We start from the raw sequence: 24,418 nt of genomic DNA on the forward strand, positions 1-24,418 counted from the left end.
TCTCTATTTTTTTGGCATGAATGCACAAAAGAAGGGGTAGTGCTAAGTGGTACGGGCAGGAGGTGAAATGAGATTCATCCTTAATAAATAATTTAGATTACTTAAATTGTAACTTAGAGAATGCTAGTATTGATTGAACCCACAGTATTTAACCAAATTTTTCTCTAAATTACTGCATCACGCTGCTGTGATGTGAATGGACCGATATTTGAGCTTTGTTACCGTATTCGGGCCTCTCTCGCCTGTTGCCCTCCATGTCGCAGAGGAGGGGTCTGTGAGGAGACTGGGGATTCCCGCCCTCCCCTGCCTGTTTTGGTGGAGTACCTTTGCTCTGCAACCCTGGAGCTTGGGAAACCGGAGAGGCTGGGCACTGGCCAGTCACATGACTACCATCTACCAGACATGAGTGGGTTGGAGACAGACGACCTGCAGGTACAAGAGATTCTTATTATCTAAGTCTATGAAAAGCCAGTTGTGTTAAAAAGTAGCAATATCTTGATTAATTCTTCATGTGCATTGAACAGACAACTGAATGCAAACAGAAATGATTGATAAGAGATTATTCAGGGGAATTTCATATATATGTTGTGATGTTCACACCTTGTGAAGCTGGGTTGCGTAAAGAATCCTGCCAGCTTCCTTTCTTCGGAGATAGACTGCTGTTGTTGTTCAACGAATCCTAATTAAAGAAACACAATATTGCAAATATTAAGTGAGGATTGCAAAAAAGCTCAAATGTGTTTGATGTTTGCCTCATGATTAGCATCAGAGCCTCAGTTTGTCTACCTGTGACACAGCAGTGGTGAGGTTCAGCGTGGTGGGTCTGCTCTTCAAGGTGCCAAGAGTCGGTGAGAGAGGAGGGGAAACTGAAGGAGATGGAGGTGCATCGGGGTCAACCTCCTCCTCTTCATCATCATCATCTTCATCATCAATCATCTCAAACTCCTGGAAGTCATCCTGGAAGGAGCAGACTGGGTGGTGTATGTCGTTCTTCTCCAGAATAAGGGAATCCTGAGAGGGGGAGAGGGAAAGCTGCTTATGGGCACATATTACAAAATTAGCAACAGTTTCCATTTTCACACTCTCTCAGCAGTCACACTCATTAAAGCATTTTCTGTTCTGACAACAAAGGGGGAACAAACAGGAGAAAGGGGGTGTTTGAAGGATGAATAAAATTAGAGGGAGCCAGAAGGATGACAGAATGTCCTTTAATTACACAGAGGACATTTGTGAAACACACAAAAACAACAAATATCAAAGGGCTGCCGTGGCCCACATTATGTGCATCCATGAATGTGTGTGTACATTAGGACACAAAAACCAGGTGTACCCTTGAGTGTCAGCAGATTAATCAAGTTTTGCATTTCATAGACAAAAAACACAGTTTACATTAAAAACATAAGCTCTGATAATAAACAAGCACTTTCTGTTATCTCTAAAGGTTTATGAAATAAAAATAATAAACACTAACAAAGCAAAAAAGATGAATTTGGTCAAAATTATTAAAGAGACTGGGTAGGATTAAAAACTTTGATTTTACAAGCTTTACATGCTTTAAAAAAATCACTTTTTCATCATAAAACATTCATGAAGAACTTCTATCACCCTCTGTCTGAAATACTTTGGGTTTTTCACCTGTTTTTGTTTGTTCTCAAAGATTTTTTAGGTATATTTTACTCCGCAAAACTTTGTTTGCTATATAAAGTTAAAAAATAATAAAACCAGATATTGAATCCAACTGTTTTGTTTAAAACAGATCTGATTATTTTTGCTTCTCTTTGCATCGACGTGGTCAGAAAGAAACAGGACTTAGCAGAGAGCAGAATAATAGAGCAGCAGAGTGGCAGGGCTGCTGGGTAATGAAACAGGAGCAGATCAAGGCTCTATCAGGTTTCATCTTGTTTACCGGAAAGCGGGACACTAAATGATTTTGAGGTTCAGTCAACCACACCTCCTTGAGCATTGTGTGCATAAAATAAAAAGCAGACAAAAAAAATGTTACATTACAAAATACAACTCAGTGTTTGAACATTGATTCTACGCATGCACCTGAAGATATCTCACATACATTAATGCCTCCCAAGACAAAGGAAAGCGTGGGATCGCACTAACAAACCTTAAAAGTAAAGTGTTGCTCGTGTTACTATTATGAAAACAAATGCATGTGTAAAACTAAAAAAATATTTATTTATTTTCTTTTTTTTTTCTTTTTACCCCGATCATTTAAATTCCCTACTCTAAATTTAACAATGAAGAGATCGATCTGCCTGTTTTCTCACTTTAACAAGCACAGCAGTTTCTGGGCCTCTAAGTGCAGTCTGTTCAATGGAGGAATGAAAGCTCACCTACTCACCACACACAAACCTGCTGACGCCTGGTGCATCCACTTTATGCTACAGCAACTAAAATCAACACTCGGTCTACTGCCTTGGGAGTACACATAAATATGCACACTTTTACCTTATTACCATATCTATTTTTGATGATTTGGCTGTTAAGATGCGATGAAGGCTTGGAAAAGAGTTGTGGTTTCCTAATGCAAGAGAGGGAAATATTTGCATTGTCAAATACTACAGCTGAAATCTTTTTCCACACACCGATCCATAATAACCCATCACTCGAGCATATCTGACCTATAACTACATGACGAGGTAAAAGCCACTGATCTATAACTGGATTGTGAAAATGCATCCTCTGCCACAGGAGAATAATTTACACTGTCAGGACACATCCTCCAGCAAGGCCATCTGACAGACAAACAGGCTTAAGAAAAAAAAAATTATAATCAGAGCAGTGTGTTGGCAAAAATCAATCCTCGCAGTCTTCATGTCCCAAGGACATAACACCCAATCCTGTCGATCAGCAGGCAAGCCTCCCTTCTGCAGGGGAGGGAGGCACTGTGAATGAATTTAACTCTCATATGTGCTCTTTCAGGTGTCAGAGAGCAAATGGTTTCAGAGTAAATTCAATTATCTCAATATTCCAAGACACTCGTGCACCCAAACAGTTTTTCAACAGCTTTACTTCAGCTACAGGCGGATGACATTTATACATTTATTTCTGCTCTCCTGCAGCAGCACCTAGCAGAGATGTAACTGTAACAAAAAAATGCTTAAAAGCAGAGCAGCTTTTTGATATCCAATTAGGAGACTGTAGGCTCATTCAGCACAGCTAATTCTATACTTATTGGCTCTGCTGCGGCTGCAAATCAGAAGATCTGTGAGATGGCAGCCACACTTTAGAAGACTACGTTTATCAAAGAGAATAGAGACTTCAGGTCAAACTGCAGGGCCATCTTGGCTATTGAGCTGACAAGCTAACAGAGGAAATCATGAGACATATGATCTCCAAGTGAAAGGGGAAACCAGGGAACCATAAATTTTAGGGAATAAATTGGATGCTAAGGTGGGGGGTTGAGCCGATAACAGGAGGGGTTTATAGAGGAAGCACCAAACAGCTGGGGGAGACTAAATAACAACAGCTTATAACCCATAAAGGCTGTGCTCAATGATTGCGGCAGATATGCTGGGCTTTTCTCATCATTTACTGTGGGGCTGGCATAAAGTGTCAGTTTTTTAATGACCATCGTGACATTATGATGAAGTGCTAGGATCTATAAATATTTACTTGGTATTTCAAGTAAATTAATGTTGTTGTTTTAAAGGAACCAGAAACAAATAGGGATCATTTTTGTTTGTCCGGTGTAATTTGTGTTTGTAGAGTAGAATTCCTCATGTGGTGGAGTTGCAAAAAACACAGTAAAGAATAGAAATAATCAGTCAGGTATTCCCTGTGGACCTTGGTTTAAACTTAAAGAGACAAAAACGTGTTTGTTATTTAGAGTTAAATAATTGCACCTTTAGTAACATTGAAGAGACTGTTCAGATCTTGTGAAGTGTGGTTCTGTGGAAATATTATGAACCATTAAAATCTTACCTCTTATAGATAGCTCTTTGAACAACCTCAGTTTGGAGAAAGAGTTTAATTCTTACTGAATTAATAAGGTAATGGCTATTCCAAGCGAGGCCAAGACAAAGTTGATTGCTGCCGTCTTAAAAAAACTCCAGCCTCAAACATTTTATAGTGCTTCATGCAAACCTTTACACAGTTTCGCATTACAGAATTATTCCAGCAGAAACAACATGATATTTCAGCTGAAAGTACCCCAAACTGCACCAAAAATGTTACAGCTAGCTGTCGCTGAGGCTATTTGTGCTTGTGAATGACCACAGAATTTTATGTAAATAACCATGCAATGCAAAACTGATGATGGTAAAGTAAATGTTTATAAAACTAAATTTGCATGAACCACTATGAATTTTTGCAGACCGCAGTTGTTTTAAGATGGCAGCGATCCGCTTTAGTTCTGGCCTCAATCAGATTAGCCCTTAGCTCAACATTCAGGTCAGAAATAAACTCTGTTTCTCCAAAGTGAGGCTGTTTAAAAAGCAATCTACAACACATACTGTAAGATATAAATTGTTCATAACCTTTCCACAGAACCCCACTCTAAGGAATCAGAACTCTATTTTTAATGAGCAGCTATGTAGGCATTTTGTCACCTCTAAATGAGACAATTTCTGATTATATTTTAGCTGACGGTTTTTCTTGAGTAGATACGTTTTCCCTGTACCTGCCTGTGATTTTTAAGTTTTTTATTTTGTTGCAGCAGTCCAAAAAATATGCAAGGTAAGGTTATTCAGTTCTAAGTGAGTATGGTTGAAGTGTTTGTGCAGGGTTCCAAATAAGCAAACCATAAATACAAATACTAATGATTATGAATAATTCTTGTAGTAATCTGTACGAATGTATTTGTAAATTTCACCATTTTAAATTACGAGCTAAGACACAGACACCACTGCTCTGTCACATACTGAATTATGCATGCAATCATGCTGTTCAATCAGGGCTCTAGAGAGACGAAGATAGCTATTAGAAAGACAGGAAGTGAAGAATCAGGGGTGAGATGAGGCAAAGAGCAGCAGGGTGTGTGTGTGTGTGTGTGTGTGTGTGTGTGTGTGTGTGTGTGTGTGTGTGTGTATTCAAAAACAGAAAAGGGAAGGGGTACAATGTGTCTCAGTTTGTTTCCATCACATGTATGTGCACTCATGGTAAAAATAACTTTATGAGTTATAAAGATTAACAAATTACAATTCACCACAGCTTTGGATTGGGGCTGGAGGATATTATCGTGATTGAGATTTGCTGCTCCTCTTCAACATCAAAGACATGCTGCCCAATGTTACTGGATCATACTGAGAATAACCCCCTGAAGCCTCCCACCCCCACCCCTCAAGCTTCCGTCTTTATCAGCAGAGTGAGTGTGATGAGGGAATGACTGCTGATGACGATGATGAGCTGACAAAGTGTCACAGACCTCACTGATGCAAGCAAAATCAAGTACCATGTGAAGCACACTGTCCATGAAATCCTCTGTCTGGCCTTTTTTTCCCCCCTGTCATCTAAACATACCGACACACACACACATACTCAGAAGGCAACAGTGTATGTGTGTCCCATCCATCCCATGTCAGAAAGATTACCTCCTCGGGGCAATGATGTAAGCTAACAATGGCCGACGCTGTCTCTACCCCGTGCTTTCATGTTTGTGAAGTGAGCAGTCAGATTTCCTGATGATGTGCTTGTGTTTAAACACGTGGGCGGTCATGAAAGCAGAAAGGGGGCACTGATGCAGGGTTAACTACTGTATGATATTTCAGCTTTCTCCCTGTGAATGTCTTCTTGTGTGTCACACAAAAACAGCTCTGTTCCAAATGACCTCTGCTGGCCTTCCATAATGTGTTTTCATTGTGGATTAAGAGGAGGGAAAAGCACCATATCGAGCTCATATTTATGCCGGGAGCTTAACCATCGCTGAGTTAAATCCCCATTCGCAGGCACCTCGGCAGGGATGAGAGAGCAAGAGGGATGAGGAAGGAAGGCTTTGGGGGAGAAGAGTGGAAGGGTGGCAGAGAACGAAAAGGGAGTGTGAGCTCTGTCTCCAAGCAACACTCTGCACAGGGAGGGAGAGAGGGATATACACAAGGGAGGGAGGGAGGGAAGGAGGTTGTCTCTGCATAGCAGCAAACTGCACTGGGTCACCCACCCTCTGCTGCAGCTGTGGCTCCATGCCACCAGCATAAAACATTTACATCCCATAAGATAGACAGAGAAAAACAAAATAAGTATCAAATCACTGGAAAATGTTGGTATAAGATGGTCGGATAGCAGCAAAGGTTAAATGGTCAATTTTAGATGGTAGAGCGATTTACTCATCTGTTTAAAATCCGTAAAAGTTTCTGAATGATTGTTACTGAAAGAGCTGCATGAAACTGAAACTATATGTTGAGTAAATCAATGGCTGTAGAACTGTCACCCAGATCAAAGTAGTATTTGTAGATTGGTTAAAACCAGACAAGGGGGGACAAACTTTCTTAGATAAAGCCTCCATTTAAGTCAAAAGTTCTACAAGTGTTGATGACTGAGAGCGTGTTAGTTGAAAAATACACCCATGAAACAACCTGCAAAGATCCAGGTTTGGCAGGTTTGGCGTTTGGTGAGCCACAATATAGTTTGCCCACATTGCAACGTCACTACTGCTTCAAAGATTTGAAAAAGGCTGTTAAGCAGTAAAACTCTAATTCTTAAAGTGAATTTGTACTTCCATATAAATGAACCTGACTGCAGATAAGTCAGGTCACTCAGACCCAAAGCTCTTAGAAGATAAAAGACAATAATGAGTTAGGTTCCCTGTTTCATTTTCAGAACTTTAAATTTACATTTGTAACGTGTCCTTTTAGTAGATGAGGATTTATGTTGCTAACTGACCTCTGATTCTCATTTATTTTAAAACCAGCTCGACCCATTATTTCAGGTGCACATTTTCTCTGTTACATTTGACAGCACTGATGCCACATGAAAGAGTAGAAGGTCTTATCATTCCTTTGTCACAGAGTAAGATTAATCTACAGTATTGCATGCTTTTCATTCCATGACTACAGCAAGAGGTAAATACAATTTGGGGCCAAACCAGGCCTTAAGATTACATCATTCTGCAAGTCTATGTGGTACAATCTCTCAGGAGTTCAGTTTTTTGTTGTTTATGTTTGTACCTTTGTGTTTTTTCTTGATTGTTTCTTTGTGTCGGCCATTTTCCCATCTGTTTAGTTCCTTGTGTGCCTCTCCTCAGCTCTCAACTCTGTCCTCCTGCCCCGCCTTCTCTCAGATGTTCCCCGTTGCTATCAGCTCAGGTGTTTTCAGTTTGTTATCAATTTCAGTTCCATATATTCCCCTTTGTTTTCTCCTTGCCTTTGTTGGTGCATTGTGCGTTTTTATGCCTTTCTATGCTTCCCTGGTTAATCCTTGTGTCTACTCCTAGTTTTGTAAGTTATTTTTTTTTGTTTCTGTCAGATCTCAGTGTTATCTCACAACATTTTATTACAGAGGCTTGAACATGTTGATGGAAATAAAGGAGCTGCAACTGAGTAATTTTAGTCATATCTATCTGAGAGATTCCAGTTCATGAAGTTCTGTAGTGCTTATTTAAATTTACTTTTAATAGGTGCATAAATGTGATGATACTCAGATATATGTATCTGTAACGCTAACAGTTGTCTCCCAAAGATCTAAAGACCCGGATAACTTTAAGTGTTCTGCTCATAAATAAAGCTAAACTAAGGTTGACTTCATATCTGAATAATTTAGGTGCATGCTGTCCAGTCACATAGTTTCTCTGAATTATTACATTTGAGCTCACAAAGTACTATGAAAAACTTTGACCAAATTTGTTCCATACTCTTACACCCCCAGAGGGACAAAGGGACTGGCCGCTCTTACAAATTTTAATTGAATTCAGTTTTGTTTAAAGTAGGATGTAACATTAACGTGAGCGTCCTTTTTTAGTAAACTAAGACTATAGCACCTGCAGTGGCAGCTGGACAAGTTCTTGATTGTGTAAATTATTCTTCCCAAATAGCAGAATATACATGACTTCATTTAAAGTTTCTAAGTCAGAAAAACTGACTTTTGAAACCAATCAGAGGCCTTACTTGTTTTAACCCTTATAAGTGATTTTATATTAATGGACAAGAAGTTAATCACAGAGAAGACTGCTTACATGTCAGTGACAGAGCACAAGATTGGATAAAACACCCTAAAATGATAAAATATGAAAACAAATTCTCACCTTTTCATACGGATCAGAGTCATAGTTGAGTCCAATCCCACAGTCGTCTGTGATTTCAGAGAGATCTTCATCATCAAACTCCTCCAGGCTAATGTCGTGGGATGGCCTAAAAAATACACAAGAGACACTATTTTTACTACATTTTTGTTCAATAATTCTGATGACTAAAAGATGTTTCCTTCACTGGTGAAAACTGAAGGAGAGGATTTCTTCTTGTTTTTTCATGCCCACGCTCCATCTTGTTTTAGGGAAAACCTGGCTTTAGGTTGTCAGGTTCTGTTTGGGTCTCAGTAGATTCACACAACAACCCAAAAATCCACCATCTCCTCTCTTCTTATGGGAAGATATCCAAGCAAGGTGTGACACATTGATATATATATATGTCAGTCTGAATGTACTGATAGTCAGTTGAGGATCCTGTAATATGAATAGCTGGTAGTTGCTGCTTACACCAAAGTTTCTGAGCTTTCATACACAGCAGGGAGGCCTATACAGTATGTCTCTGTAATGACCTGTGGCAAAGCAAGTTTGGCTCTCCAAGTTCTATTTCATCTTTGCTTCATTACGTTCAGCAGGCTCCCAAGTCTGCAGCAGCTGACATGCAATGTATTGAAGGAAATGCTGCAATGCAGCTTTCCTGCTAAGAAGAGGACATTTCACATATTGTGTGTGGACGCAAGCTTAGATCACTTTGTCATATAGAGTTCCCATAGGTCATATGGAGCATATGGGAACATGCTGATGCATGTGAAGGTAAAACAACAGAGGGTCATAATAAAGTCACAAATCGGAGTTCTCCTGATGCTACTGCTGGTGTTCAGAGTGCAGTGACTGACAACTGTGGAGACCGGAGGCATTGATTTATTCACAAAATCTGCTTTTTTCCTGTTCAGGGGCACAGGGAGCTGTAGCCGATTCCAGCTGTTTTTGGGCAACACATAAGCAGTTCATTTTAAGGTCAGCCCTCAACCCGGCACACACACACTCTTTAGGTCAACCTAAAACCACTGAATCACTGGGCTGAGACTGTTGGTGACTATTTGGAGACACAAAATTGCAAAAAAAATATACAAACTTTCACACTGAATTGGTATTGACGTCGTATTTGCGTACAGACGTAACTGCAAATAAATTGCAACATTTTTAAAAATGACAGAATTTTGGGTCACAGTTTAGTCACAACATCTCTTAATTATACCTCAATTTGATTGTAATTTACTCTTGTTCCAGCAACACAAGAGCCATAACTTGAGACTCAATCAAGAAAATTGAGAACCCTCACAAAAGTTTTGAGACATTTTGAAAATTCAATAGCGAAAACAGTTTACAGTATGCTGCTAACAGTTTGGTGAAACAGGTTTAATCAACTGTTTTTGGACTGAGGCAGGAAGCCAGACCTGAAGAAACTCTACACAGGGGAAAAAAATGGAGAGAAGATCCAAACTTCATGAAATTTAGCTCATGACCCCTCTGATGTGAGACAACAGCACCAACCAAAACACCAAAATGTGTCTGTTTATGTAAAATTAAGTATTTTTCACAACAATATATAATTCAGTGATTTACTTAAGGGCAAAAAACTTCAAGTATAAACTAAACAGCTAAAACCACCTGAAAGGTTGGACAGAAGATTTTGATTCAGATTTGAGGATAACCACAGTTTCAGGCAAGATTTAGGTTTTTTTATATATGTAATTACAATCATGTCACAGAGTTGTTTTCACGTAAACTGTTAGTATCTCAAAATACTCTCAAACGCAAAAAAAAAACAACCTAAAGGTAATTCTGATCTGTGACCCACTGGCTCAAAAGGTTAAATCTAGAAAAGCCACTAAAAAAAAAACACCATCAATATAAACTTTCATCCAAAAGTTTTAAATAAAGCAGCTAAGCGTATGTGACGTGGTTACTTCTCTGCTTTTATCACAACATACTTTAGCTAAGCATATGCAAAACTGTCTAAGTTATAGTCATTTTTGTAACAGACAGACAGGGTTGACTCCAACACTTACTACCAATATTTTAAACATCTTGTGTGATCTGTTAGTGCATTTAGGTGATGTGGTCCACCCCAAGCTTTAGGTCAATATCTGTAAAACTGACTCAGTTTCCTAAGGTTGATTAATTGTGCAGGGAAAGAAGATCAAATACGGATTCTAAAGTTGACTCCTCTGAGCGTTTTATTGAAATCTGTCTTCTAGTTCATGAAGTATTTTGTGAAAAGACTTTTTTTTTTTTTTTTACCATTTTTCAAGTTTCCTGATTCTTTTGTTTCCTGTTTGTATTGTCACAAGACTGCAGCCATCATGTCCCACAGCTACACAGCAAAACGTCAGAAATCCGTGTCGGTAAACACTGCAGACAGTAATATTCAGATCAAAGGTTCCCCCGAAAATTTCTAACCTTAAATAATGAAATCACAAACTGAAGCGTAGTGAAGGCAGTGAAGTAGTTTTATTTTGGGATTTTTAGCAGATGAGATGCAGCCACCGCTGCAGTGTTGACAGCATCTAAGGTACAGAGTAAGACCTGTCACACCACGTGTCTGACAGTTTTACTTTAAATTCACTCATATTTCCTTCAGTTCTGTGGGTAATTGTTCCTGAAACAAGGACTTTAAATTGAACTACTTTGCCTTCCTAAAAATAATAAAATCACAGACATAATGTCTCTGCTATAGCACATGCACATTCACTGGTATTAAGGTGAGATTTTGCACCATTTCTAAAATGTTTTTACGCTTCCCAAACTCATCACTAGATTTACATGTCAGCAAAATCTTCCAGATCAGAACACAGAAACACCTGTACTACCTGCATGTTCACACGTCCAAATGGTTTCTTTTTTATAATAAAAAATAGATTTGACATCTTCGTTTTCCGTTTTTACTGCCGAAAGTTTGGCAATAATGTTTTTGCCTGTGTTTGTATGATTTTGAATATCTTTAAGCAAAATGTCTCATAAATTACTAAACAAATTTTATTACAACTTTTAGAAAGTAATCATTAGATGTACGCCTACAACTGATTAACTTTTGGAGTCAACTCAATTCAAGCCAGCCACCACAGCTAATCCATTTTAGCAAACACAAAAATGGCTACAAACTCAGTCAAATTTACAAATATTGAGCTAAGATTTGGTGTGTTAGTAGCTGAAAGTCCTCCCTAACTCATACTTTGAGCACTAGCTTGTTTTCAGGCAACCATTTTGGTCTGTTAGCAAAATATCTCGAGAACCCCTGAACTATTAATAAAACCACAACTAATACAAAAATAGCTGTAACTCATCCAATTTTACAGCTACTGAGTTTAATTTTGATAAGGTAGTAGCTAAAAGTCATTCTTGACACACATTCCAAGTACTGACAGGTCGCACACATCGATATTTTCAAGATTTGAACAAAACAGTCATTTCTCAGCGTTAGATGACCCTAATTTTAGACTTTGTTATGAAAGGCAGCAGGCGACGTGCATTCCTTCAAGAAATGCTCGGCGCATCCGGACTAATAAAAAGTGCATTAAGATAGTTATCAGTCGTAAACTTGAAACATTGGGCCAATAAGTGCTGTTTGCAGCCATGAAGGCTAATACATTACATTTGCAGTTTTAGAAACCTGAGAAACCTGAGCACTAATATTGTAAATGTAAATGATGGATGTAAATGATAGCTGCAGTGGTGATCATACCAAGCTGTTACTTGTTTCAATAACCTCAATCACACTCAAGGATTATGCTGTAAATGCCTGTAAAAGTGCCCGTCTTGCATAAACAAATGGTGAATGTTTGTAGTAAAAAGAAATAAAGCGACAAAGACGGAAACCTCTCTGATATCAAATAAAAATCACGCAGACACACAGAGGGAGGGGCATGCTTTGTTTTTGCTGTAATTAATGTGTGTTTGACCGCGAGTACCTGCCTCATCATGACATCATCTTCAAAAGCCATGAACTGTGGCTGCTTCTGAGTCATTAATAAGATCGCTTTCCGAAGCTTTTAAATGACCATCAGTCTCCAGTAAAGGAGACACACACACACACATGAGTCACAGCTTTATCCTACTGAAGAACTCTCAGTTGTCTGTGTAAGATCCAAATGTGAAAAAATCACTGCACATGGAGCCAAAGGTGGCGACGATGATGCATAAGTTTCCGGCATGATTTGGTGTGGATTTATTTGGATTTGGATTTGGATTAAAGATGCAATTTGAGCCGTTCAGGTTTGTCATACTGGCGCTTGACAGGTTTAACTTCAGCTAAATAAAAACAGAAAACAACAATCAACAGCTGATGGAGCATAAAACAGTGAGAGAGAAGAAGGAAACAGAAGAAGGAGATGAGAAGACAGCGGAGGGGAGGGGGCCGAGATGGAGCACTTAGGCTAAAATGAATCTGTATTTGATTTAATCCTCTTGCCCCCCCACCCCCACCCCCTCTGCTTTCTCCAGCTGGCTTCAAAGAGTTGGACGGCAAAAGTGGAGCATCGGCTAATAAACACAAGGCTCACAGAGAAAGGGATAGTGTGTAAAGAAAAAAAAAATCTGAAAATGGTTGCTGGAAATACTCGACTCTTTCTGACGCGCTGTTAAAAGCTGTGAGGGGGACGGAGAGGGGAAGGTCGGTGTATCGATTCCTGACTTCTCCGGTCTATACGTTCAAATGTCCTTCTGCAAAATCCAGACGCCTAATGACTGTGTGTGCTCCAGAAAAAAAAATAGATAAATAAATAACCATTTTAATTGGATCCTAGTTGATGAAACTAGACACACAAATGCAGTTCAAGTTCTGTGAAACTTTTCAGATCTGAAAAGTTTCTGATTTCTTGTTGAACAAATAGCAGCAGCCAGTTATTATTTTTATTATTATTATTCATAGTATTTATTAGTTTTTCAATTAACCTGCTTTGTTTTACAGACTTCCCAAACCCTAAAAGTATGCAAAGGAATATAAAAACAACTGATAACAGTCTTAGGGGCTTCAATAATCTTAATACTATACTGTATTTTCTTTTACAAAAAAGACTCACAATTGGTACTGATTTCCTCGTCCACAGATGATTTATTTATTACTACTGACTCATTATTTTAGAGTAAAAAGAGCAGCACAGTCTCACCAGAGGAACAGGAGCCCTTGTCCACACGTGCAAATTATGTTGCACAGTTCAAGGTTAGAAACAGTGAGATGCAATATCATTTCTCTATTGGAAATAAGCGTAGGGGAGCTTTTTAAAAGCATTCAAATGTCCAGCTTGAGTCTAGTGTTCTAAACATAACCATGTTTTTTGCTTAATCTGTTGTGATAATATAATACAATTAGATATATTAGCTTCAATTTATCTTAAAAGCAAAGACAACATTGTGATTAAGGCAAAAGAACTAACAACAAATAGGCTCAAAATTCTGCTGTTCATGTTTAAATCTAGGCTGCCAGACGGATTCTTAAAGAAATCCCTACTTTAAGGTACAATGAAAATAGTAAGGTGAACTGATGAAGAGACAGATTATAAACAATTCTGAATTATATTTATATATCTTTAAAATAAACTATCCATCCATTTTCTTTAACCGCTTCTCCATTCCGGGTCGCGGGTAGCTGGTGCCTATCCCCAGCAGTCACTGTGCGAGAGGCGGGGGACACCTTGGACAGGTCGCAAGTCCATCGCAGGGCCACATATAGACGAACGAGACAAACAACCATTCACACCTAGGGACAATTTTAGAGTCATCAATTAACCTAACATGCATGTTTTTTTTTTGGTCTGTGGGAGGAAACCGGAGTACCCAGAGTAAACCCACGTGTGCACAGGGAGAACATGCAAACTCCACCCAGAAAGGCCTCAGGCCGGGAAGTGAACCTGCAACCTTCTTGCTGGGAGGCAACAGCTCTAACCACTATTCCACTGTGCCACCTTAAAATAAACTAACTTATTTAATTTATACACACAGTCTGACAAAAAATATATTTTTTCCCTTTAAAACTGTTGCCACAGCTTAAAAACACAAACAAAAAAAACAGCTTACACACTTTTATAAAATGTAATTTCTCGACACAGTGTGGGCTCTTTAAACTGAAGAAGTCTCCACTCTGGGGCTTTCAATAAACCACAGCCAGCCGTATTTAAAAGAAAACCAAATACTATTACAAATATTTCTATAAAACGAAGCCTTGATGATTTTCATGTCTAATTGTGCATCTTTGATTAGAATCTTTTGTTCTCGCTCCTGTTCCATCGCAACAGATGTTAAAATTAACTCGGCTGAGGCGTGAACTGATAAGAAAGTCTGATTTATCTGTGAGGGTTTATTTCTGTGTGTGTTCTCTCAGTTTAGGGGGAAAAAAAAAAACAAACGAGTGGTTGCTTCAGATTTCTGCAGCTCGGAGAGGAAAGATGGTCCCTTTTATGGATTATGGCGCTCATTGGGAGCAGTGTCAGAGTTATGTAAGGCGGATTACCGTGCCACACCGTCACACCTCTGCTGCACACAAACACACACAACTGGCAGGAGAGGGAATACTTCGAACCAACAGCACAAACACACTATTCAAATGATATCCATGCAACTGTATTTCAGCAGCAAATCTTATTTTAGCGGCGTTTGAAACTCCAAAGCTGAACAAAAGTAAACACCACTTGTGTACTCATAAAATATCACTTAAACCAGAGGAATCAGCCTGATCAAGCAATAAAAGAGACACAAATCTACAATTGCTCACATGATATCAGTGGTCTAAAGCAATGATTCCCAAAGTTGGGGACCCCAATGTGGGTCACCCAACACCAAGTAGGGGTCCTTAGATAATCTCCAGATATCAACCTACAATTAAAAACCTAGTTTTTAATGATACATTTGCACCATAATTGTGACAGAAAATTGATAAATTGATTTAAAAAAATAGCATAATGGATGATAGAACTGTTTGTGTTGTCATTATGCTCTATTTAATAGGGTCATTACCATTTTTGGATATTTAAACAGCCAACAAATGGGCTCACACACCTTTGTCACTATTAATTTATGGGTCGAAAGCTGAAAAGTTTGGGAACCGATGCTCTAACGCACCACCTTTTAATGTTGGCAGCTGGGAAATAAATGGGAAAGATTCTACAGAATTTGGAGTAAATAATAAAGCATAAGCAGGTCAGAAGAGTGTAGATAAATAGTAAAATAGTTTGTTTTTATTACACAGGTAATGTTTGCTTGCTCTGGCTTTCTGCCAAAGCTGGAAATCTAAAACTTTGATGCCATTTCCAGATCTTTGCAATTTGATCTGAAGGTCACAGATGGCCTCACAAAATAATGCCACATTGATCTGACATGATCCATTCATGAGGTTGAGCTAATCCCCACATGAATAAAAAAAAACCACCAGGAGTGCTTTACTAATGTGATTGCTTCTGTGATGACATGCTGCAGCATCATTAGCGCTTTTTCTAAAGATTTTCTACAGTTTTTGCTCAGATCTGTGTATTAAAGTTCCTCCGATTAGTCGCTATGGTTGCACTGAGTCAGTGTAGTGTGATAAGGCAAATCCAGCTGCTTGTTTTTTGTTGATGGGAGGCCAGTAAACAGCATTTAAAGCAAAGCCCCTGTAGCACCACAGCCCCACAGCTGTCTGACGGATTCGGCAGAAAGTTGTCATCCAAGTACAATCCTGCTCTGTGTTGGGTTTGGACAGGAGGTCGGATGAGGCCGTCAAAGGCATTTTTTTTTAAAAAAAACAACAGCATCAACTTCACAGTGACTTCCGTAAATGATTGTTCAGCGGCACCATGCCCTTGCTTGGGTTGGACTCAACAGGGCGTGGGCCTCACACAGAGAATGCGCAAACTGCTGCCTGTCGGGACACCTCCAGATCATCCATTTGGTGTGTTTTATTATATGTCCTGCTTCCGTAGTGTTCAGAGAAGCTTATGAATGTTAAGAAAACAGACAGTCACCGTCATGTTCTTAAAAAAAGCTGCATCCCAGCCTTCAGGCGCGCAGGGCGGCACTAGCAGGCCTTACAGCGGATTATTCACAGCACAGCCTATAAAGCAGGGATTTGCGTGGTTTTTTTATTTTTATTATTATTATTGCAATCGTCATCATAAATCTGAGAGATGCTGTTGTCTATCGCTCCCCTGCTTCATTTTCTCCCCTCCCTCCCATCACCTTCCGCCATCATCCCTCGCCCTGCCACTCTTCATGCTGTAAGCCCTTACCTGCAGCCAGGCGGGGAGAGGGAATGGAAAGTGGATAGAGAGAACATCTCAGCCCTGTCCGCCATCTTCTACAACAAATGACTCAGAGAGACAGACTGCAGAATATCACGGAGGGAGCGCAGTCCATGAACAGACACGGGGCAGAAGACGGACGGACGGATGGACGGACGCAGTCCCGGACGCTCGGTGGCGTGCGTATCTCCCTCTCTCTCTGTCTCTCGCTCGCTCTGCAGCCCCACAGATGCCCGCCTGGCCGGAAGCCTTCAATCAGACGAGCCTGCTCAGCACCACCGAACCAGCAGTGAACCCATCCGCACAGCCGGGATCGAACCCGTGAAGCGTCTGCGCAAAAATCCCCCGCGACAGCTACGTCCAGGCTTCACGGAGTTGTTGTTGTTTTTTCTTTCTTTCTTTCTCGACCGCAGTCCGTGATTTGCTCGCCAAATGTCTGCTGCCAGTGATGCTGCCTGTGACACACAACAGCAGCGGGCCAGCAGTGCGGAGACAGGAGGAGGAGGAGGAGGAGGAGCAGAAACAATATAACGTCAGTGTCGTTGATGCTGCGTGAGCAGGCTGTCCTCAAACGATGCCCGAAGAGCCAAGCAGCCAAATATCACATACATTCATATGAATTCAGAAGAAAAAAGCCCAACTTTTTTCTTATTTTATACATTCGTTTAACTCGTACATTAGTGTGCTTTGACTTTTAGTTAATGTAACTTTTATACTTTTTTGGATTATTTAACCTAATTGCAAAAATATTCCCCGTAGAAATACTCTGAGATCTCGTACTTCAGTAAACTTGCTGTTTTAGTGCTCCAATGCTCCTTTAGTGTCTTACTAATTTTAGCTTTTGAGCTACACCTTTGCTAATATTGGGTTTTAGCTACTAATTTGCTCAATTTAGCTTTAGCTACAGCTTTGCCACATTTAGCTTTTAGCTATGGTTTTGCAATGTTATCTTTATTTTCTGCAGTTTTGTTAGTATTAGCTTTTAGCTACTGTTGTGCTAATTTTGGCTTTTAGCCGCAATTTAGCTTATATTAGTGTTTAGATATGATATATGTTTTTTAGCTATAGTCTCCAAAAGTTAATTATTAAATGTACATCCAATGAATAATGTCTGAAAGCTTCAGTAAGATTTGCCCAGTGGTTTATGGGATATTTTGCTAACAGAAAGTCAGAGCTGACCTCAAATAGAAAATGGCAAAGATCTAACAGCTGAGCTACCTGAAGCCAACACAAAAAAGCTATAACTAAGTCCATTTCATGTTTGTCCTGTGGCTCATGAGATGTTTTGGTAACAGACATACAAATGTACACACAGGAGATCTGAAGAAGATGGTTTAGGCTCCATTCACACAATTCAACTACAGATAAAACAAATATGTACTTTCTGTTTATAGGAGATTTTCCATTTAAATATTTTAACAACAATGCTGAAAGACCCATGTTGCACCACTAGGTGATGATAATGTCCACATGATTGACATTTTAAAACACAGAGAAAGATTTTCCAAAAATATTTGCAGCTTGTTTTTTTCTTTGACACAATTTACAACTTCCTCTTAGTAATTAGGAATATTGTTTTAGCACACAGTCAGTGTCAAATAATGACAGGATCAGGATAAACAAGACAGATGTAGAACAGCCAGATAAAAATGGCTGTATTGTGTCAGTGAAAAGTAGTGGGAATGTGTAAAATAGGCAGCTATGTCACTGTTTCTTAAAATCTGCTTTTGTCCACTACAACAGAAATATTAAAACATTTTTAAAAAATCTTTGCTTTGGAAAGCCTTTTTAAAAATCTCTGTTTTTCTAAATCAAAACTATCTAGATGAGTTATTTTTTTAAAAAGCATAGAATTCAACACAAAAATGAAACTATTAAAGAATAACATACAAAAGTAACATGGTCTGTTTGTCAAAAAAACAAAAGAAATGAGGTCCTCGACTTTTGTTTTACTGTTTACTCATCCTGTATGTTATACCAAGTTATCATGAAAACAACAATAAATGGAAAGTTTGAGGAAAATGAGTGAGAAGTAGCATATGATGGTGCACAGATTTATGAGAGGTCTTTAAAAAAAACATAAAGCAACTACTCTTGGGACATGACTTATAAACTTTATCAGAATACGTGTTGAAATTCACACTCAGTATTATAGTCAAACTAAACATTTCTGTCAACATGCATTAACGATGGTCAGAGGCTGGAGTTACAGATACATTTACCAGGAAAGTTCATAGATTTAAAGTCAGAAACCATCAGAGTTTGAGCTGTTCACTGCTTGTGGTGCTGAAACCTGAGGGTCTCCCTGAGCTGCAGTAAACCATTCAAGCCACATGGGGGCGGTAAATACTCATTTAATGAAACTACCTGACAAGTAAATTATTTGGCAAAATTGCCTTCTTTCTTTCTGTTTTTTTTCTTTCTTTCTTTCTTTCTTTCTTTCTTTCTTTCTTTCTTTCTTTCTTTCTTTCTTTCTTTCTTTCTTTCTTTCTTTCTTTTAGATTTACTCATCCCCATATAAAATACTTATATTATGCTATTTTTTCTAATTTTGTGAATGCATTTATTTTTTACACTGTAGGTTGTATATTATGACTAAAGACATTTCTTTTTATTATTTTATCTTTGTTATTTTTGTATTTTTCCCCTTTTTTCTCTGTAAGGAATTCATTCTTTCTTGATTATTATTTGTATTGCTTTACCAAAACTAGAAGTTCAATAAAAGTTTTTTTAAAACAGTTTTTTTTACCTTCATTTTTTTTGTTCAAGACTGTACAACTAACTGATTTACACCATAAATGTACTTAATTAAGTCTTAAGAGAGTCCTATTTTTAGCATAACCTTTTGGTTTTTCTTAAGTTGTGAATTTGTTATGGTAATTTTTTATTGAACATTCTTTTAGCAAAACATCTGTCTCTGCTTTATGTCCCTGTTTTTATTCACAATATAGTGTAGAGCCTAAGAAGAAATATTAAAAGGCACTTTCACTGAAAGACACTATGCATTTCAGTCAATTGCACTTTTTATTTCTGTGAAATGGAAACAGTTACAGTATTATCTCCGAACAGATGGGGTCAGCATGTTGCATGATGATTACACAAACTGAGCCACTCTTTGCTCTAAAAGATCTCTGGTTTCTAACAGCTTCATTGTGTTTGTGAGGTTTTGAGCTCTGATAAGCATTTTAATTTATTCCTAAAAACAACTATTAAGTGGATAGGATATAATATACACACAGATATGAACCAATGATGATGTTTATTTAGATGATCATGGCAACAGCAGAAAATTATGTTAAACCGTCGTCCTTTAGAATTTCTTCTCTCCAATGGAGAATGGACCCAGAGTGACTTGACCTTCCCATTCTGGAGCTGTGGACAGAAAAGGACAAAAGGCACATTACTGTGGTTGTCTAACAACACAGGCTCACATTTAAGCACCTGGGGGTTGTAAATAGTATAATAAGTGAAAGAATCTTGCAATCCTTTGACTGTAAATAATTACATAAATAAGAAAAAAGATTTTTATGTGACATACCTTCAGTTTGGTACACATCACGCACTTTCCTTGATGGATTTGAGGGGTATGATGGATTCTCAGGACCTGCTGGTTTTGATCCTGGCCCACCAGAAGTTGAGGTACCAGGTGCAACTGCTGGAACACTGTGCACCACAAAGTCACCGGACTCACAGGAGCCACAAGCTCCATCAGCTCCACTGGCCTCCTTCCATCTTCAAAAGGAAATGATAGTGGTTAATGAGGTATTGACTCTGTGATCCTTAGTGTTTCCACACAAACACAAACTCACCCGCCAACATAAGAACAAGCTCTGTGTTCATTGTCAATGGGGTGAGAAGTAGACGTGGCAATCAGGTAGCAGGTAATGTACATCTGTTTAAACCACACAAGTGTTGGGTTATTATCATTATCAAGTATTGAAAACATGATTAACTTTGGGATTCTCTTGGTGATGCTTACCACTCCACTATCAGCGCCCTGGAACCTGAAGGCCTCCAGCTGGAACTGAAGCTTGTTCTCTGCAGTGCGTGCCATGAACTTTGAGTCGGAGCCTGTGATCCTGGCGTCAATCAAACACCTGCAAGGAGGCAAAACAAACCAAATGAGTTATGGGCTGCTCATACATGTCTTCATTTTTCTTTTAAAAAGAATGACCAATGGTTTCTGTTAACTTGTTTGCCAACGTTACCCGTGGTTATCAATGAAGGCATAGTTGGGGCTGGAGTTCACATCGGGTGCAAGAGTAGCTATACATCTGTCCAAGTAAACACGCAGAGGTACGTGGAAGTACTGCTTGACGGTAGCCTCTATACGTATCAGATCTCCCAGGAAATACTGATGGCTTGGTCTCTCATACAGCCAGTCATCTGTGCAATGATACACAATATTTTAGTTAATTAAACTGAACTGAACACAATTTAACTAATCCTGAAAGCAAAATTGTTTTACTTAAAGTTATTGAGAGAAAGAAAGGTTCTGAAACAAAAAAGCTGACGAATTGTTGGAAAGTCTGAAGTTTAGCAGAGGGAGAGGCATTGTTCTTATCTCCAGAAATCATTGTAAACACATCTTGTTGTTGTGTTTGCACCCTGCCAACAACTGTGCTGACATGACATACAGCTTTGGCAGCAGCTGCCGAAATAACAGATATTCACTCTCTTGTTAGATAACAGACAAAAAGTTACAGCTAACCAATCAGTGAATAAGGAAAATGTCAGGTTTTGAGTCTATATTTGTTTGAGTTTTCTTGTGTTTTGATATAAGTTTTGGCAGTTTTGGCTATTCAGTTGATTTTCTTTTTTTTAATGATCATACCACAAGATGTCCACCATAATCTTTGTTTCCAGCTTCTCTCATACCACCCATATTGCATTAGTAATCACTCTTCCAAGCACATAAACTTCATAGATTTTTTCAGTTCTTCATCACGTGCTCTGTTCCCCTCTATGTTCCTGGCTGTTTTCTTCTGTTTGCTGCTGGCCTCCTACCTTACTTTTGTTACTAAAGTGTTTTCCTGAGACTGTGTCCTGCTTAACTGCATTTGGGTTACTCATCTCAGTAGATGTTAAAAATTGCAACAAGCTGCCATTAGTGCTGTGCCATAGTAGAAATTTCTATAGTTTATATTTTTTTTTCATCCGCAGCATCGTCAGTAATTTGGATTTGTTTTAAAGCTGTGCAAAAAAAAAACTAAATGTTTGATTAGTCCTCTTGCTCTCACCAGTCATAAGTCTCAGAGTGAAGTACAAGAACTCTTCAGCCATCTTCACTGCAGAGAATGGCACCCAGTGGGGATCAATGGGAAGACTGCTCACATTGTGATGTCTAAGCAACAGAACATTATTCCATTAGAATAAAGAATTCAGCCATTATCAGTAATTAAAGGATATGTACATTGTATTAGAAAATGACGTGCAGATTATCAATACATAGGTTTGGGGTCTATTTAAGTCTATGGCTGCATCATACTGTAAGTGTGTGTCTTTACTCACCTCGGGTAGTGGCATTCCACGATTACCGCAGCTTGGCTGGTCCTCACGACAGGAGCACTTCCCAGAGGTTTGGGGTTGTAGTTCAAAGTATAGGTGTAGATGAGAGAATCGGCTGTCATCTAGACACAAATAAAAACATTTAAGTTCATACATGAGCATATATCCCAAGGCTTACTTTTTATTATAATGCTTTTTTTTAATTTTCGTTCAGTGGTGTTTTGCATTGTTCTTACTGCCAACACGCTCCCGCAGTCTTGCAACGCAGCTTCGTAAATCAACACGTGAGCAGTATTGTCCTCTGCAATGGGGCCACAGTCACCCAGGGTGAGGTCAGCCGGACTGATGAACTGGCCAATCCCGAACATGTCCTTCTTGACTTCCACGTGAGCCGTACTCTCTCTGCACTCGACAGCAACAGTTGCAGCAGGAACAGGGTATCTCAGTTCGAATGGCACATCAGTCTTGGGTTCAGGCTGGGGATCTTCAGGGTATTTCCAGGTGAGTGGCTGTTCAAATGTTTGCTTTTGCTGTTGGGGATCTTGAGGCTTTTGAGGCGTTGATGGGTATGAAGGTTTTTGAGGTTTTGAATAGGACTGGGCATCACATAAGCTGCCAATCAAGGTCAGCACCACAACGCAAACAGCAGCCAACTTCATCATTATGGCTTCACAACCACAAGTGATCTGACAAGTTCACTGGGTGCTGTAGGGAATGTGGAAATGTGGGTCGTCTTTTATAATACACTGAACCTGTTTACTTATCTTACATTCCCGCCCCCTAGACTGACCGTTCCCCGACATCATGACCAGTGAGACAAAACCTCAGCCAATTAGATGACTGCAGTTCTCAAATAAACACAATAACCCCTGAGACTGAATTATGAAACCATTTGGCATAAAATAAACACATTTAATCCAAGTTTAGTTTCCTCAAGCACATTTTCTTCAAATTAATCATGACGATGTACTAATAGTTTGCAGACTAATCATAAAAAACTAGGACACAAAAAGTCATGCTGACCCTGGGTTAGGTTTACCTGCCCCAATAGCTTCTGCCAAAGTACATTCCGTGAAGGTGAATCAATATGGTCCCAGCTAATATCAGCCACAAGAAGTGTCATTTTCACCTGTGCTTAGTTAAAGTAACCCAGAGTTTCTAGAAAGGTTAAAGAAATGAACAAATACTGGCCAGTTCTGGTGTAACGACAACCCCTAGCAGTAGTTCAACTATTATTTAAAAACTATTTATTAAATAGAGCCTCAATTCTCTGCTGGGCTGAGTGAGTTTCTTTATAAAATCACTTTCAGTTCCTTCACTTGACTGAAGTTTCTTGTCAGATTATTACAAATATGTATAATAAATATGTACAGTCTGTAAAAAACTATTCAGAACTAAATGAGATCATCTGCATTTAGTAGCTCAAATATTTTATTATGCAGTGGTTCACGTTCTACTTTTTCTTCATCCTCAAATACCAAAACAAACGCTTTAATGCATGTTATACATAGGCATTACATTTATATCACAAGAGAGTGTGCTCACATTTATATTCCTTATATTTAGTGTATTATATTGTTTTTCCCTCTCTGTTTCACACTGAGGGTTTGGTTGAGGCATCAGTTTTGCACTAATATGGGGGCAGAAATTAAGAGCATGTTCACTACATCACAGAAATAAATTTAAAAAAAACTTTAAATAATAAAAATGTGATAATTCTGATGTGTGACACAGAAAGAAATGACAAGTTGGTTGATTTTGAGGCACAATTTGTTGAATAAATGGTGAAAGAACTGTATTTATATAGTGCCTTTGTGTTTTTAAAGACCACTCCAAGTGCTTTTACACTCCAAGTCACATTTACCTACTCACCCACACATCAATACACAGATTAGTTGCAACCTGTTCAGTGTCTTGCTCATCGACGTTTTGCATGTGAAGAAAGCAAGTGGCCAACTCTCTGGCAAACAACCAGCACTGTGTTTAAATTATATTTTAATTCCATTTAAATATGGAAAATATGTGGGAAACTTAAAAACTGATGACATATACAGCAGTTAATTATTTACATTATGAGAGAATAACTATAATGTATGAATATATTCTTTCGCAAAAATCAGATTTCGTTTGTGTAGCAGGAAATATTGGATGAAGAACTTGCTATCTTTCCACTGTAAAGTTTTTCAAAACTGTTTTGTCTTTAATTTGGGCTTACAACAAATCACAGATAGATTTTTTTTTTTAGTAACATCCTTTCACAGTTTTTTTTTTTAAAGTCAGTAAAAGTAAATAATGACAATGCTTACACATAAATTTAATATTGGATATAAAAACTAAACAAGATATGTGGAAATTTTAAATCAAGAACTTTTATCATGAATGAGTTGATTGGGCAAAACTGAGAACTACTGAAAAAACGTGTTAAATACACATAAATGACCTGCTAACTATCAATGTCAAAATGAAAGATAAGAAATATTTGTTTACTGTGTGACCGTAAACGCTTGGTTTAGGT

The 24,418-nt window shown here is 38.6% G+C and overlaps 2 protein-coding genes across 4 annotated transcripts in view; both read right to left on the reverse strand.

Annotated features, from left to right (window-relative positions):
- Positions 1-16,908, reverse strand: part of mapk8ip2 (mitogen-activated protein kinase 8 interacting protein 2) — a 26,682-nt gene extending 9,774 nt beyond the window's left edge. Inside the window, exons 1-5 of one of the 3 annotated variants that reach the window (XM_017405953.3) lie at positions 16,384-16,907; positions 8,186-8,291; positions 787-1,011; positions 601-679; positions 223-426 (exon numbers count right to left, since the gene is read on the reverse strand). In XM_017405953.3, coding sequence (XP_017261442.1) covers positions 223-426; positions 601-679; positions 787-1,011; positions 8,186-8,291; positions 16,384-16,448 — 679 coding nt within the window. In that variant the 5' untranslated portion in view covers positions 16,449-16,907. Of the gene's footprint in view, positions 1-222; positions 427-600; positions 680-786; positions 1,012-7,112; positions 7,207-8,185; positions 8,292-16,383 lie in introns of those variants that run through there. The other 2 variants (XM_017405954.3, XM_025003795.2) reach the window with 2 other exon arrangements.
- Positions 16,909-19,635: 2,727 nt separating this feature from the next.
- On the reverse strand, positions 19,636-22,612 carry LOC108229992 (zona pellucida sperm-binding protein 3-like). The gene is given in 8 exon segments (NM_001329334.1): positions 19,636-19,767; positions 19,934-20,127; positions 20,205-20,287; positions 20,375-20,492; positions 20,604-20,781; positions 21,636-21,739; positions 21,907-22,025; positions 22,140-22,612. Coding segments are annotated over 8 exon segments (1,284 nt in total). The 5' UTR covers positions 22,566-22,612; the 3' UTR covers positions 19,636-19,705.
- Positions 22,613-24,418: the final 1,806 nt, after the last annotated feature.

The sequence above is a fragment of the Kryptolebias marmoratus genome, linkage group LG11 (assembly GCF_001649575.2).
Source record: "Kryptolebias marmoratus isolate JLee-2015 linkage group LG11, ASM164957v2, whole genome shotgun sequence".
In the NCBI taxonomy this organism is placed as follows: domain Eukaryota; kingdom Metazoa; phylum Chordata; class Actinopteri; order Cyprinodontiformes; family Rivulidae; genus Kryptolebias; species Kryptolebias marmoratus.